This window comes from Aotus nancymaae, unplaced genomic scaffold, assembly GCF_030222135.1.
Source record: "Aotus nancymaae isolate 86718 unplaced genomic scaffold, 86718_ANA_hifiasm-v0.15.2.pri h1tg000059l, whole genome shotgun sequence".
Classification (NCBI taxonomy): domain Eukaryota; kingdom Metazoa; phylum Chordata; class Mammalia; order Primates; family Aotidae; genus Aotus; species Aotus nancymaae.
In genome coordinates, this window is record NW_026988473.1 from 67,266,444 (window position 1) to 67,281,593 (window position 15,150).

Here is a 15,150-nt window from a genome sequence, read left to right on the forward strand (position 1 = left end):
CTGGAGTTCAGCCAGAAACTGTGGAGATCCTGGAAAGGCCACATTTTAAAAGCTTACTCTAGACTTACTCTATATCCATCTTCCCAAAGTCTAAAACTGTCACAAATGGAAGAAGCTGATCTGTCAGTAGATTATTGCCTGCCAGAACAAAAACTTAATATTCTATAGAGGAACATAAAATTTAGATTCTCAACATATATAAAATAAGATAATCACAGTTAAGGTGGGACTAAAAACCAGCAACTCTAATCATTTCACCCAAATTTTTTGGTAAGAAGACAAAGGAAAAGCAATCTAGCAATAGGTATAAAAGCTGTTAAAATATTTTTGACCTTTTACTCACTAATTTTTTCCTAGAAATATGCTTTTAAAAAGGATCAAAACTTCAGATACAGATTTATCCTTAAAGATATTCATTATATTACTTTATAAGTAATAATTATTGCATAGAATTACAATTATATTTTAGTTGTAATTCATAATAGTGAAAAATAGGGAATAAACAAAATGTTCATAAAGAATGATTGTGATATAATAATTTGAAATAGTTTTATAAAATTTTAAATAAGCAAAAAAGAAATACTCAACCACAGGGAAAAACACATGCATAGAAAGAAAGAATAGATGGAAATATACCAAAATATTAACAAAGGTGTTATCTCTGGGTATTGTGTGGGATTTTGTGTACTTTTAATTTTCTTGTTTAACTTTCTTTTTAGCATTTTTCAAGTTTTGTAAAATGAACATGTTGACTATCATAAAATGGTTCTATTAATTTAAAAAAGATATAGGTGATGGGGGGATGGAGACAGCAAATCACCTTGCCATGTATGTACCCATGCAACAATCCTGCATGATCTGCACACGTACCCAAGAATCTAAAGTACAATTTAAAAGAAAGAAAGAAAGAAAGAGTATGCAAGGTGAAGGGGAAAGTGGAAAGAGTGCTTAAGTACTTTCTGTTTTCTTTCTCTCAAAAGTAGAAGAGCAAGCTGAAGGCTGCTGTAAACTACCTGGAGTTTCATTTGATTCTTCCTATCTGAAGACTTTTACAGGATATGTTTTATGGCAGGATCTCTTCCCAGAGCCCTTGCTGGGAACTGTTTCATGAGATAAGTAATCATCCTAGTCTTTTGTTCATTCCTGCTATTCTTAAGTATCTCACATAAAATTTGCAGTACTAGAATGTTAGAAACACTTGAAAGCATAAGGCTTAAAATATGTAGGCTGAGAGAGAAATACTTGTGGTATTAGATGTAAGAGCTCCATTATTTAATAAATTAAAAATTCCTGGTGGGCCTGTCTACATACATAGAAGGTCTGCATGCATTTCTATGTGACAAGGTCGGGGTATAGATGGGGTGAGTGAGTGGAGAAAGTATGGAGGGAGGTGGGGAGAAGAAGAGGCAGAGCAGTTAGAATCTAATAAGGCTACAATCAGAGGGACCAGGAAGCCCGATGATTGTCTATAATGAGAAGAAAGTAGTTTAAAGTCTATAATGGTCTAGAGGTCAAACTGAAGTGTTACACATCTTCTTGTCTTCATCTTCCCTAAACCTGGGACTGTCAACATGCGAAAGCCTATTGGGTTTTGGGATTGACATATGGCCCTAAGTCATTCTGAGAGGATTTTAATATATGGCTTTGTTTCTGATCTCTTCCATTCTATAAAAAATAATGTTGCAGTGGCATTTCAATTAATCTATAAAAACATACTGATGCCTATCATAAATCCTATGCTGTTTTAAATGGTTGGGGGGCTACAAAGATCCATCCTGCCTTTTAAGGGGCTACAATCAGTTCAGAGAGATTGTATTTTATTAAATAGAGAATGACACACAACAGCATAAATGACATGTTAGGCAAAGAAATTAAATAAGGCACTCAGCTAATCGGAAATGGTTGGCATTTGAATTACTGGAGAGACTACTGGAGGAATGAAATTACGTATTACCATCCCATAAAGAATCCAAGCTCTTTTTTTTTCCGTAGAGGAAAGAAAAATGACACTTACGAGGCACACAGGAGCCAAATTTATCAGGGAATTCAGATATTAAGTCGTCATTGATCCGATCCTTCATGGGCCCCAGGATAATCACTGGCCGGGTATAGTTTACTGCAGAACGGGAAAGGAAGAAGTAGATGAAGAGAAAGACTTGGAAACTGTAAAACTTTCCTGCAACGGTGATTCTTAATTGCCAGACAGTATGAGCTGTTAAAGGCATTACTTCACTGGATAAATTACTCATACAGCTTTGCACAGGGAAATTGATGTTTAACACTCAGGAGGTTGGCAATGCCTACTTTCTGGAATCTACTAGCAGAGAAAAGCAACTGCAGTATCCGTCGATGAAAAGAAACATTTGGAGGTGTTTTGCTTACTCTTTGGCTCTGCCTACATAACGTCAAAACAACTGAATTTAGTCAATTGAGTGGGAGAAAAAAGAATCCAAACAGCTGTTTGGCTATTGATTCGACATGACTATAAAAAGTAATTGTTGGTAGTAATAACATCTTATGTTTTCATGATTTCTTTTCCCCAGATCAAGATACTCTCTATGCTTTGCTGCAGTTTCTAGATTTCCTTGTATCTGGGATTAGAAGGAACCTTAAAGTTCATCGGGTACAACTCCCCATCTAATGCTTGAATTCTCTCTGCGATATCCTTGTCAATAGCAATTAGTCTCTGTATAAATGCCTCCAGGAAAAAGTAGCAGCTTACAGATAGCCTATATCTTAGGCAGATCTGCTAGAAAGTCCTTCTCAATACTGAGCTGACATGAGTCTCTGAGGAGACTTTATTCACCAGTCTCATAGCTAGTGCTCTTTAGGTAATTTGAATGTGCTCCTTCCGATTGAGGACCACCCATCTGGAGGGTTGCATCCTTCTCTTAGCAGCTACTACTGCCTGTACTCAGCAGGGAAGTTGTTTGTTTGGTGATAGGGTCAGAGAGAGAGAGAGAGAGAGAGAGAGAGAGAATAGGGTATGATCTCAAGACAACTGAGTATTAAGCAGAGTTTATTCTCCTTAGTCCTTTGCCCTTTCCCTCCTTCAAGAAATCAGGAATGAAAGTGTGCTGGGAAACTTACTTTCCTGCCTTGTAACAGGCTCATAGGAAAGAATGAGGTCTTCTTGTCCTCCTGAGAAGAGAAGAGAAGAAAACTACAGTGAACTAACAATCAGTTATATATTACAGAGACAAGCCCTGCTCTGAAACACAGGGAGCAGACACAGCTCAGGGTTAATTCTTGCTCTTTCTCCTTGAACCATTCAAAAATCCCTTCATGCTCAAAAAACCCTTTAGCGCTATTTTAGTATCAGATTTTCACAGTCACAACTCTAAGCAATCATTGGTCACTAGCTATTTGCTGCAGGGCAATGACCTGTGAGACTGCTTTCTGTCTGGCATTGAGAATGGAATGCCATGGCCTCTACACCAAGAATTACTATCTAAAAGGAGGCATTTAGTTCAAGGAAAGGGTCCCATTTAATAGTTTGCTGCTACGTAATCAGAATTGCTGAAGCTTTTATTTCATCTTCTATTTTATTTCCCCAAGAAGCACATTGTTCAAAAGCAAGTGTATGCTTATTTCACTTAAGATATAAAAACTTCCATCAGGACACTCAGGGTTTTACTCTAATAGTAATTCATCAGGAAAATGCTGTGGGTCAATTAAGGAAGACCAAAAATTGAGGAGTGTCTTACATCATTGGTTATAACTGCTGCTAAATCATGCCTGGAAACTTCAGATAGAGAACTAAGGAAGACACAGTAGTAAAATGTCAGCCCCTCCAATGTCGTTTGCTACAAGCCTTCTGAATCAGGGTGGACCTCAAGTCAGCAAGTAACCACAAAAAGTACATTGGTTTTTAGCAATTATTTTTTCAATCATCCATTTCATACAATTGATGAATTAATTGGTCACAGGATTAGCTCAATTTCAGCTGCAAACCCGGAAGTGTCTGTATTTTCATTGACCTTGACTAACCTTTGGTGGGGCAACAGGTTAGGGCTGTTGAAAAGAACTTTCTGTCTACTAGGAGAGATTGTGGAGCAGGAGTGGAATATGAGGTAACTTCTGAAACCACAGGGCAATTCATCTCTGCTGTACATCCTCACTATCCACCCCTGAAGCACATACACAGCCTGTCAATGCCAGGCTCTCCTCCTCCTTCAATAGCCACAGCACCAGGGAAAGGAGAGGTAATTTCATAAGAAGAGTTAATATCACTGACTGTTTTGATAATGATGACTGATTTGGGGAAGTTAAGTAATATGTAGGTATAGCTGTGAAGTCATATGTCTTTCTTGGAGGCTGGGTAGCTGGAGTGGGATGGGGGTGGTGGTGCCTTATTTTTTCAACTGTGAGAAATGACCCCAGGTTAAAGTCATATCTTACCTCAGCCTCAAGGAGGGCTTGTGCTCAGAATGGCACCATCATGCCAGGTTACTTCCTAAGGGCACAGGGACTGAACCTTGGTGCTCCTCCTAAGTGGTATCTACCCATGGCTGCCCCAGAAGTGTTCAGAGGACTTTCCCACATTGGTCAGGGGTTTGGTCAGTGAGGAGTCAGATTCAATCTTTTTCGTACTCAGGAAAAGAATGATTCCCTTTGAATACTGAAATTTACAGAGCCTAGGCCAAAAAAAAGTGAAGGTGATTGATTACTAACCCCAAGTTATCTAAAGCCTGAGCTATGTAGAGGGTATAAGCATTCAGGATTTTGCTCTAGTATTATTTCATCAGGAAAATGCTGTAGGTCAATTAAAGAAGTGTAAAAATTCTTGGGGAAAAGTATAGTTTTAAGCATAGAAGCATGGTAGACTAACACTGCAATTTTAGACTGTAACTTTACAGGGGAAATCTTCAACAACTAATGTGCAAGGGAAGAATCCTGACCGTGGCATAACAAAAGCTTTCAATGTCAAGTAATTCTTGGGCCTCCTTATTAGACTGGGAGCTTCATAAAGGCAAGGACTGGGTTTCATTCATCACTGTGTTTCCAGTCCTCACTGAACACTTAACATAAAGAAAGTTGTCAAAAATTTTGCATTCCGACTTCAGTCATGGGAAACAGGATGAGCAGTAAGGCCAAAAACAGGTTCTGCTTTGTGTTTCTGTCAATATGGTCATTTAACTTTGGAAAGCATGGTTTTCTCTAAATAAATAGAGCACCTCATATTCCCATAAAAATCTCTTCCCAATGGCTTTGCAAATCATTCTGATGGAACATTCTAAAGGCAAATCTTTAATAAGACGTTTGATGTCAGTATGTATGACTGTGATTCAGAAAACTAGGGCAAAGCATAGCTTTGATTAATTTTGCTCAAGAGTTCTCTATCTCTGTCTATCCATCACTTCTTGGTTTGCTTCTCTATGAAAGGCACTGGCTCTGGTTCAGAGCAGTACTGTTGGTAGACAGCAATGGCAGCATCCCTTACGTCCAGGCCATCCCAATTCTCAACACCTCGTGGCAATCAGGTACTGTGTAATACCCGGGAAGCCTGTGAGGAAAACAGTGGAGGTGGGCACGGCATAATTGCTGTGAATTCAGCATCTTAAATCAATTTTTACTTTCATGTTGGAGAATGAAAAACCCTATGGGTAATGGAAAAGAGACAAAGGGGAAGAGAAAAAGCCACTGTGATGAAGAAGAGAAAATTCATGCCTTTATGGCACTTCGCAGGTCTTGAGGGGCTTTCGCACCCACTGGCTTCTGTTTTTCACAGCCATTGCTTGAGGTAGGTACTCTGATAATCCCCATTTTACAGATAAAGAAGCTGAGGCTCAGAGATGTTAATGAGCCCTGATTCCTCAGCTAGTAAGTAGTGGAGTCAAGATTTAATACCACACATTTTTCAACTCTTGTGGAGTAGATTGCACTGTCTTGAAGTGGTGAGAGAAGCAGAATTCTCTGTGGGACAGGGTGGGGGGCGGGTATCGAGGTAAAGCTTACAAATGAACAAAAAATTGAGGAGAGAGACAGGGACCGAAACCAGGTCAGAGTTATTAAGAGGCCATCAGGTGCTCCGCCTCTAAGCACAAGTTCTCTCTCTCTCTCTCACTCTCTTTTTCTTTCTTTCTTTGGTATTACTGCTGTGCCATCCCCATAAAATAGTCATCCTTAAGAGTTTTTCTATTTTCTGCTCAGAAGGAGTTGGCACTTCGAAATAACAGCTGACAAAAAGGTACAAACTATCTCTTGGTCTTGCTTTGGCAACTGCATGGCTGAAAGTGGGAGAGCAGCACAGAGCTGTGTGTGGACGTCTGCAGCTGCCAGAGACTTGGCAGAGGGTTTTGTCACAGTCTCTACAAAACACTCTGTGTTTGAACTGGAAGCCAGTCACAATGAGAGACCCTAGTATGCCTTCATGCTAGACAAAAGCAAGTTGCTGTTTTTTAGGGATTCCTGGAAACCAGAGAAGAGAGATGATGGAGGTGAGACCAGTGGCAGTACATTTAATGCCCGAAGTTTAGTTTTTAGTGCCTGCACATGATGACTATTAATAACTAATTAGGTTCTTAGAGCTATGGAATGTTAGTGCTAAGAAAGGGTTTAGGGTTCATGTGCTTTCATAGATGGCAAGTACGTACCACACACTGTTACTCTCAGTGACCTTGACAGGCATCACAAACTGATCGTTGCCGGGATTACTGCTGAGCCTCAACGTGGCTTTAGAATACTTTTGATTACAACTCTTCTGGCAGCTACTGCCAATTGGTTAGAGTTGAAATCTTGATTAAAATTTATTTGCCATTTCTGTTCTAATTCAAGCTACTCATTTTACATAGGAGAGAACTAAGGCTCAAAGACTTTGAGTAATTTCTTTAAGGTCATATAGTAAATTCATGGCAAATTGTCTCCATAGGATGTTCAGAAGATGAACTTACTTAATAAACATACAGTCCTTAAAATCAGGCTTGGTGCACATTTAATGTTATATAAATGTTGCTGTTTGTATTAACTTTATAGGTAGTATGAAATGGTTGAAAGTTACGAGGTAAAATGGCAAGACACTTGGATTACAAACTACAGGGAAGAGTGAAAAATGAAAGGGATTCAGAATGAAGATGTCTTGGTTGGATCTGCAGTGCTACTACTTCAATAAGGTAGGCAGCCTCTTGGAGCTTCAGCCTCCTCCTGTGGAAAGGGGGCCATTGATGTAAAACATGTCTAATAGTCTTGTTGCAGAAATTAAATGAGATAATAGATGTAATGAAAAACTGCTTTATAAAAACCAAAGACATCTTAGGGCAATAGTTGAGAAGAATCGAGTAAGGTGAAGAACATGTGCCATTCTGACTGCCCTCAGTGGAGAAGTTCTGGGGCTCCTAAACTCAACACCTTCACTCAGATCAGTTCTTCAAGATCCTTGTTTTGCAAATCCTACTTAACTGATGAGCACTAATGGGTTGAAAGGATATTTATCACCGTGCACACATCCATGATGATGTAAAGAGCTTTACTGAGCTTTGAGGAAGGCATGTCTTCAGCTTTAGAGACTTGCACAGTCCTCATTATATTTGCCTAGTATTTATCGTTTCCTAATACAAGGAGTATTGAAAGGTATTTTACAGAACAGCCAAAAATACAGGGCTAAATTTTACTACTTTATTGACGGAAATCTGGAATTAGCTCATAATTAAAATAGTTTTGAGGTGGTATTTTGCACAATTAGACAATGTACACTTTATCAACTGCAATTTTAGCTTGTACTAAATAGAGTTGGACTTGGAAAACCTATTTTATAGTGCTTGAGATGTTGCAGCAAAGATTTAAACTATTTATGAGAAATTGACATTTGTGTGTATCTATGTGTGTGTGGGTTATACCTCAGGAAACATGTAAGACTTTCAAGTAAGGTTGCTACAAGGTGTAGGATCCAGAGTGAATGGTCCACTCTGGATTGTGATGCACAGTGGCCTAGGTCTTTGTTTCTAACTCCGAATTACTATTATTATTATTAAACCATTTTGTCTCCAGAGTGGATATGGAATAGTAAAGTATAACCGTGAAATATAACACCTGGATATTGCTAAAAAGAGGATTTTTAAAAAATATTTGTTTAAACTACTTTTAGTCATAATTACAGCAAAAGCCATGAATTCACTAGAAAAATGCGGCCTATTTTGACATCAAAGTTGGTGACTTCTGGAAAATTTATTTGTTCCAAACCTCTGAGTCTTTTGTTGTGGCAATGTTCTTTCTGGAAAGTTTCTTCCTCATCTTGTCTAGCTAGCAAGTTCCTCGTCTTTCCAAAGCTCAGCTCAAAGCTACAAGCTACTTACTCTCTGAAACTACCTCTTATGCTCACACTATTCTTCAGCTACACATCTATCTTAGTACCTGCCACACTTTGTGCACTTTTTCATTTATTTATATCTCTCTCCCACTATTATGTGTGCTGAGAGCTAGAGTTAGATGATATTCACAATAGGTCTATTGTTATCCAAGAAGAGGACCTCCCATATAGTAGGTACCAAGCAAATAAATAAATATTCCTCTGTAATTCTTCGTTATTTCCATTCTGGAGGAATAAATGCCATTTTTCTCCTCTGAGCTGTGATAAAAATTCCTCTTACTTTTGTTCATTTGTAAACAAAACAATCTGAGTGGCTGACCTTCTATAACCTTGGATGAGACTCAAGCCAATAGAGATGATTAGATTTGATATTTGCCCTACAAATGTCATAGAATCCAGTTCCAACTCTTCTCTCTCCTCACAGAGAATTTGAGATGCCCGAAAGTGTTTCCTTTATTCATTCAATAAACATTTATGTGCCCCTAGTATTTGAGAGTAAAAATAATTATTGACGTCATTTTGGAACATCACTTTAAAAATCTGTCAAGGAGTTGAAAGTCTTGGCCAACTTTTTATAACTTAATAATTGTGGGGAAAATATTCCCACCTTTGCAACAGAGAAGAAGCCTTTAAAATACCCTATAAAAGTATGAGTTTTAAAAGAAAGGGTAGTTCTTGTATAGTATATATTTTTCATTAAAAGAATTGAAAGAGAAGGCATGATGCTTTCATTTTCTATACCTGTGTCTACTGGATGGAAGCACAACACTTGAAAATTGAAAACTGAACATCAAGGAAACTAGTGTCATCGGTCTTCTTGGTACCCAACAAATACGTTATATTTTTCTACATACTAAATTGAGGGAAGCTTAGGTGTATTAACACAAGCTTTGGTCAATTCTTCTTGGCCTAGATTCTTGGTTTAATATAAAATGAAAAAGAGGGGAGGCAAATCTTTTTCTGAAGTTAGGATAATATAAAATTATAAAAGTATAAAAAAATGTAAAAATGTTGACATGTTACCATGTTGACAACAAGAACCTTTTGAGTTCTTCCATCAGTAGGAATTGATGGAATTTCTTCTATCAATAAGACTTTCATCAATGAGACAATTAGGTGGGTTTATTATCAGTGTAATGTTTGATTGATCAAGGGTATCTCATCACAATTTTTTCATTTTATTCTTTGGTCTACATCATCTTCCTCCTCTGAGCCTACCTCCGTCTGTCGTCTTTCCTCTTTGGTGCTTTTTCTCTTACTTACCACCCCTCTCACTTTACAAAGCTTTTCTCAAAATCCAAATTACGTGTTGTACCACTATTTGGCTCTCCACCTCAAAAAGGCTTAGTTTTGTAAAGTACCATGCTCTAACTGGGGGGAAGCCCCAAACAATTCTAGTTTTCAATTAATACAATACTCATTCAAACAAAAGACAAAACCAATTTCTGCCTTAGTATCTGTGGGTCACATGCATTAAGCCTGCTTTTTGGGTAACCCATTTCACTAAGGAATATAAATTAATCTTAGAGAAATCGTAAGAATCCCAGTAAAAATATGTACTTATGTTAGTCACCAAAAACCAGCAAGTAAGTAGAAGGTAAGAAACCATGAGGACTGATCAAAAGGATGTGCTTGGTGTTTGGTGGATATTTTCATACACTAAGCAAATGGCTTGAGGTGACCAAACAAAGATCAGAAACAACTTTAATAGTTACCTACCTTTTCAGCTAAGTTTTCTGATCTAAGAAGACTTGGTCACATTAAAAAATTTAAGTTCTTTCAACGTTAGAGGATGAAACTTTTTCATCAGTTTCCCAATTAACAAAAAAGTAAAGTTAGAAATGTCATAGTATCCTACCTTAAAAGATTGATCAAAGAGAAAGTGATGTAAAAGATTCACACCTGATTTTAAAGGAACACTTCATTTATAAATGCTTTTCCCTCAAAGAGGAGCCAAGAACAGAAGGGAAATGGCAAAATGAGAAGGAAAATAATACCATGATGATTTTCCACCCTCCAGCTGAGAGTTTCAATTATTTTGGGGGTTACAATGTAAAAATCCACCATGTCGAACTTTTTACACACCTTCTCTGTGAGAATTGGATCACTGAGTCACAACCGACTAAGGCTGGAACTGCTTGCACCAATCATATAAGGGTCCACTGATAGCTCTAGTGTCTTTTTCATCTTTCCACATTCATTAATTTCATTTCAAGCCATTTGCTTTGAATACGGATGATAAAAGGTAGCAATTGAAAAACAACAACAGAAATCTGAAATGACCACCACAGGCAATGGAGCAATTGCAAAGAAAAGAACCACAAACCAAAGCAGTAACTTACGGTAGCTACTTTCGCTATCGCTGGCATTAGAAGAAACATGTTCTGCAAGAACAGCACAGCAAATTAAAGAGATACCAAGCATTGAAGAGCAGCCAGAACTGAAAGGAATACACTCATGCAAGGCTACTAGAAATGTGAGCGAAAGGCAAGTAAAAGGCCGCAGAGGAGGCTGCATTAAGAAAACTCAGATAAGATAAAGAAGATGAAAACTTTATCTCCATTTTACAGGAACCCGCTGCTTGATTGCTGTTTCTTCTTTTAGCAAATGAAGAAAGTATCTTTAATTACAAAAAATGCATAATGTCATTTTAAGTGATTAAAAAAATACTATGACCCATCCATATACCTCTGACTTGCAGGATTTATGTGACACCGACTAGTATGTCTGGACTGACTGTTTTCTTGACTATAAATTCAGGAGCTTCTGGTGTGTAGGCACTGTTTTCTTGAAGGCTTTCTTATTTCTCTATTTTAGCCTTCAAGTATTTTTCTGGAACACTGCAATTTAAATTACTAATTGATCCCTGGATTCCCTTGCATTTTATTTCTGTTTAAATACTTCCTAAACACATTCTCAGGATGAAAAGGAATTCTTGAAGATCTTTTCTGCTTCAATGAGTGAGCTGAAAATCTTTGAGGAGGATGTGAGTCTGAAAAATATTTTATGAATCAGCTCAATACTTCCTTGTTTTTATTTTAGGATCCTTGCTTGGATAGCTATTGAATTCTGGAGGCATGGAACAGAAGGAGAGAAACGGCTCATACACAGTACAGGTTCTAGCATGAAGTATTTTTTTTTTTAATTCATGCTGAATGACTTGCTTGCACAGCAATATTCCAAATTGTTTTTTTCATACATAGTTCACCTAACTTAACAGGGATGTATTGGTTATAAGCCAGAATTTGAGCTCTTATTTCCACAATCATTTTCTTTCATCTGTACCGCTTGTTAAGTTATAGAAGATACACTCATCAGTCTATCAACTTATTTGTATATTACTTTAATTAAATGAAGAACATGTGACTATTTGATTTCTGAAGCTCACTATAAATAACTTCAGCTTTTAAAAAAGTGATAATAGTTATACATTTTTAGAAAGAGAAAAATAATCTGTAAAATTATTCTCTAACAATAAAAAAAGTGCTTTGATATTATACATTCTTGCCAATTGGATAGAGTGGTTTTAGAGCATGAAACTAATGAAAATCAAAGCATGGATTCAATTCACACAAATCATTTCTCTTGGTGTTGGTCTATGATTAGAACTGCATTACTAATTTGGGCACGCATTTTGCAAGAGCAAAGAGGCAACAGGCAAAGAAGTGTGGATGAACCTGTGCACATCTGTTTTCTGTCACCAAAATGAAAGTCAAGGCACATAACCAATATTAGAGTATCTTTGTGTAGATTATTATCTTAAGTACCTTGAATTGGCGATGACAGGGCTTTTTGCTGTTGTTGTTGCTGAGTTTTACTTTTTAAATTTATTCAATTTTTAAAGAGCAAACAAACATTTGCATATTCTGGATTGAAAGGGTATCCTATTTTTGAGGGTCCAAAAGCCACGACTTTTTAGTAATGTTTATTATTAGCAATATATTAAGATGCTTCTTTTCCCTCTCAAATTGAAAATTTACAAATTCTCTCTGGTGGTGCTTGATGCTGTCCAGATAATGTTGAAATCAATCATTAAACTTCAGCCACTAATTCAAGAAAAATTGTCTACCACATTCCATATAGTGACTCAAAAATAAAGTTTTCATCTTTAAGATCAGTACTCTTGATCAGATTTTGTTTTTTATAAATAAATATCTTTAAAAACTCTCAAAATGAACAATTTGAATTATGAGGTGTATCACTACACAGGGTTATAGAAAAAGCCCTTGAAAACAAAGTTCAGCTCAACGCAATTTTGTTTTATACAAATAAACAGCTTCTAAAAATATTGCCCATAGCTGTTAATTTAAAACAAACAAAACAAAAAAATTAAACATGTGATACAGTTGCAAAAGACACAAAACTCTGTTCTCATTTCATTGGTGCCTACACAATGGGGTTAGTTATTAAACAGGAAAAATCATAGTATGTTAATACACAGGATAATTAGTTTTTTAATTGCTTAGTGGAATCAGACACAAACTAAATATATGAATAACTAGAAAATGTAAAGGTTTAATGTATTTTATTTTTCACTCTATGCTATAAAGTGAAGACCTGATTTTGTAATGTAGCTAATAAATCACTGATAGAAAAGCATATTATTACATATCTAAGCTTTATCATACAAACATTTCAAGCAGGATCACCGCAAGTCAGAAAAAAAATCAAAGTTAATAACAAGTAAATACTCATGGAAGATCAAGTAGCTTAATATTTGCTTTCAGAGAATGCATGTTCCTTTTGACTACAAAACAGCTCCTTTACTAACAGCAAAGTACAACCCAATTATGAGATTTGACAAGGTCATTAAATATTTCCATGTGAAAAGGCAGAAGGAAGAACATAAAGTACATCTCTATTTTGCTGTTCTAGGACACTTAGCTCACCCTTTCTTTCAACATGGTCTCTTGCTCTCTGGGACGTATTAAGCGGCAGAGCAAGTGATGCTACAGTGGGCATCAGGACCATGTTGATCATATCACATGGTCAGAAAGGGATGGTGTTAACTGCAACAGAAGTTAGAGTGCCTGACACACTTTGCTTTTAAATGCTGACATGCAGAACAAAACGATTGAAAATTACTTTGTAGGAGCATTCACAGCTAGGTAACAAATAAAACTCGTATCTTGTGCATGCTAGGAGTGAAAGGCCCTCAAGAAAAGGAACAAAAGCCAAACTCAAAAGGAAAGGAAAAGAAAGGAAAAGTTACAGTGACCATTCCTGGAAACTTACTCAGAGTCTTTGTTCCATAACCGTCGTCACCTAATCCGGGGATGTCCTGCATGGAAGTCCCCAGAGAGAGCAATGAGAGAGGAAGAACAGCCACGGAAGAGGAAGGAAGAAGTCAGTGGAGTTGAAACGAATACTACCATGACAGACCGTGCTGCCTGAACAATCTGGATCCCATTCTCTCTTTTAAAACATCTTTCACCCCGAACTCCTTGAGCTGAGATTCAAGAAGAAAATTTCTGATTTGCAGAGAAACTCAAGGTTTAGACAAAAGATTCTAAGAAAAAAAATTCAACAAATGCCCATTTTTTTTTTTTTTTTTGCCCATGGTTAATCATGTTGCCACAGAAATGCCCCACTTAAGGAATACACCTCTCCAAATTTCATAGCAAATTCTAGACGATATCCACCATTACAAGCTCTGTGCTCAGCAACTGTTTAGTGTTTTTGGGGAGGGAAAGAGTGAGCAAATGTGCTGGTAATCAGTAAAGATACTTTAATCGTTCCTAGCATTCCAAAAAACATATGTGGCAACGGAATCCGAAGTTTCTTCTCAGAAAAGAATTTATCTCAAGACTTAATCGAGAGTTGCATGATAGAAAAGGCAAAACAGACCCAGTCCTGGTCAAAGATAAAAATGTTGGTTGGGTGCAAGTCCCAGTTTCGGCAAGTCTCTTCCAATGTCTTCTGCAAAGAAGAGCCACGTGAAAGGAGGGATCCAGACTGCAGTCAAACACTGGTCACAGTAGTAGACCTGCCCTGCCTGCCTGCTGTGTTGTTTGCCTAGGTGTGTGGCGTGGGAGAGCCTACGTCCTGCGTGTTGCCTGTGAATATTTTTTCTCTTATGTTGCATGTGACATTATCTTTGAGAATCTACTTACGTTCAGGATCACTGGTTTCCTGCTCACTCTGCTCCTTGTTCTTGTAGAATGGGAATTTTCGTGAAAAGATGAAGCTCTTTTTACGCTTGTCATTGAATGACTGTGAAGGAGAAAAGGCATGGGGCAAAAACGGGACGTCTAATTGTTGTCACACTCATGCTGACAAAACAACTAGTCTGTAAAAGCACAGAGAGCTGTAGTGACGCAAGTGGATAATTCTAAAGCGGTGCCAGAGAGTTCTAAAGGTTAATTTTATTCTCAAGGAGTATAAATTCTGAGTAGGGGCACCTTGAAAAAATTGTCTCCTAAGCAAAAGACCGGTTACAGATAAATGGTGATGGAGGGAAAGAGTCTTAAATTAGAGGGAGAAGACCCAGAATTTTTTGTGCTGGCTCTACACCTTGCTAGCTCATCACCATAGAGAGGTAACTGAATCTCCCTGAACCTCAGTATCTTCATCTGCAAAATGAGGACAGTGATAGCAGCTCGTAGGTTGTGAGACTCACAAAGGACAATGTAAACATAAAGTGCTATACAAATGTCATCTTATCACCATCAGGTAGAAAACACTTTGGTGGAGAAACTAGTTTTCTTCTCAGTGTCTTGATGTCTTTTAGAATAACTTGAATTTGAGTTACTTCTGCTTAGTTTTAATTAAAACTGACTGCACAAAGAAGTATGGAGATTTATGATAAATGATAATTATAGCTTCACACACGAATATATAATCAT

The 15,150-nt window shown here is 37.4% G+C and overlaps 1 protein-coding gene across 33 annotated transcripts in view; it reads right to left on the reverse strand.

Annotated features, from left to right (window-relative positions):
• DLG2 (discs large MAGUK scaffold protein 2) overlaps positions 1-15,150 on the reverse strand; it is a 2,157,409-nt gene that overhangs the window by 15,655 nt on the left and 2,126,604 nt on the right. For 13 of the 33 annotated variants that reach the window (XM_064365353.1, XM_012469538.2, XM_064365355.1 and 10 more), the window contains 4 exons: positions 14,419-14,518; positions 10,648-10,689; positions 3,091-3,141; positions 2,015-2,116 (listed from right to left, as the gene is read on the reverse strand). In XM_064365353.1, coding sequence (XP_064221423.1) covers positions 2,015-2,116; positions 3,091-3,141; positions 10,648-10,689; positions 14,419-14,518 — 295 coding nt within the window. Of the gene's footprint in view, positions 1-2,014; positions 2,117-3,090; positions 3,142-10,647; positions 10,690-13,540; positions 13,587-14,418; positions 14,519-15,150 lie in introns of all 33 variants that reach the window. The other 20 variants (XM_064365356.1, XM_012469543.2, XM_064365357.1 and 17 more) reach the window with 3 other exon arrangements.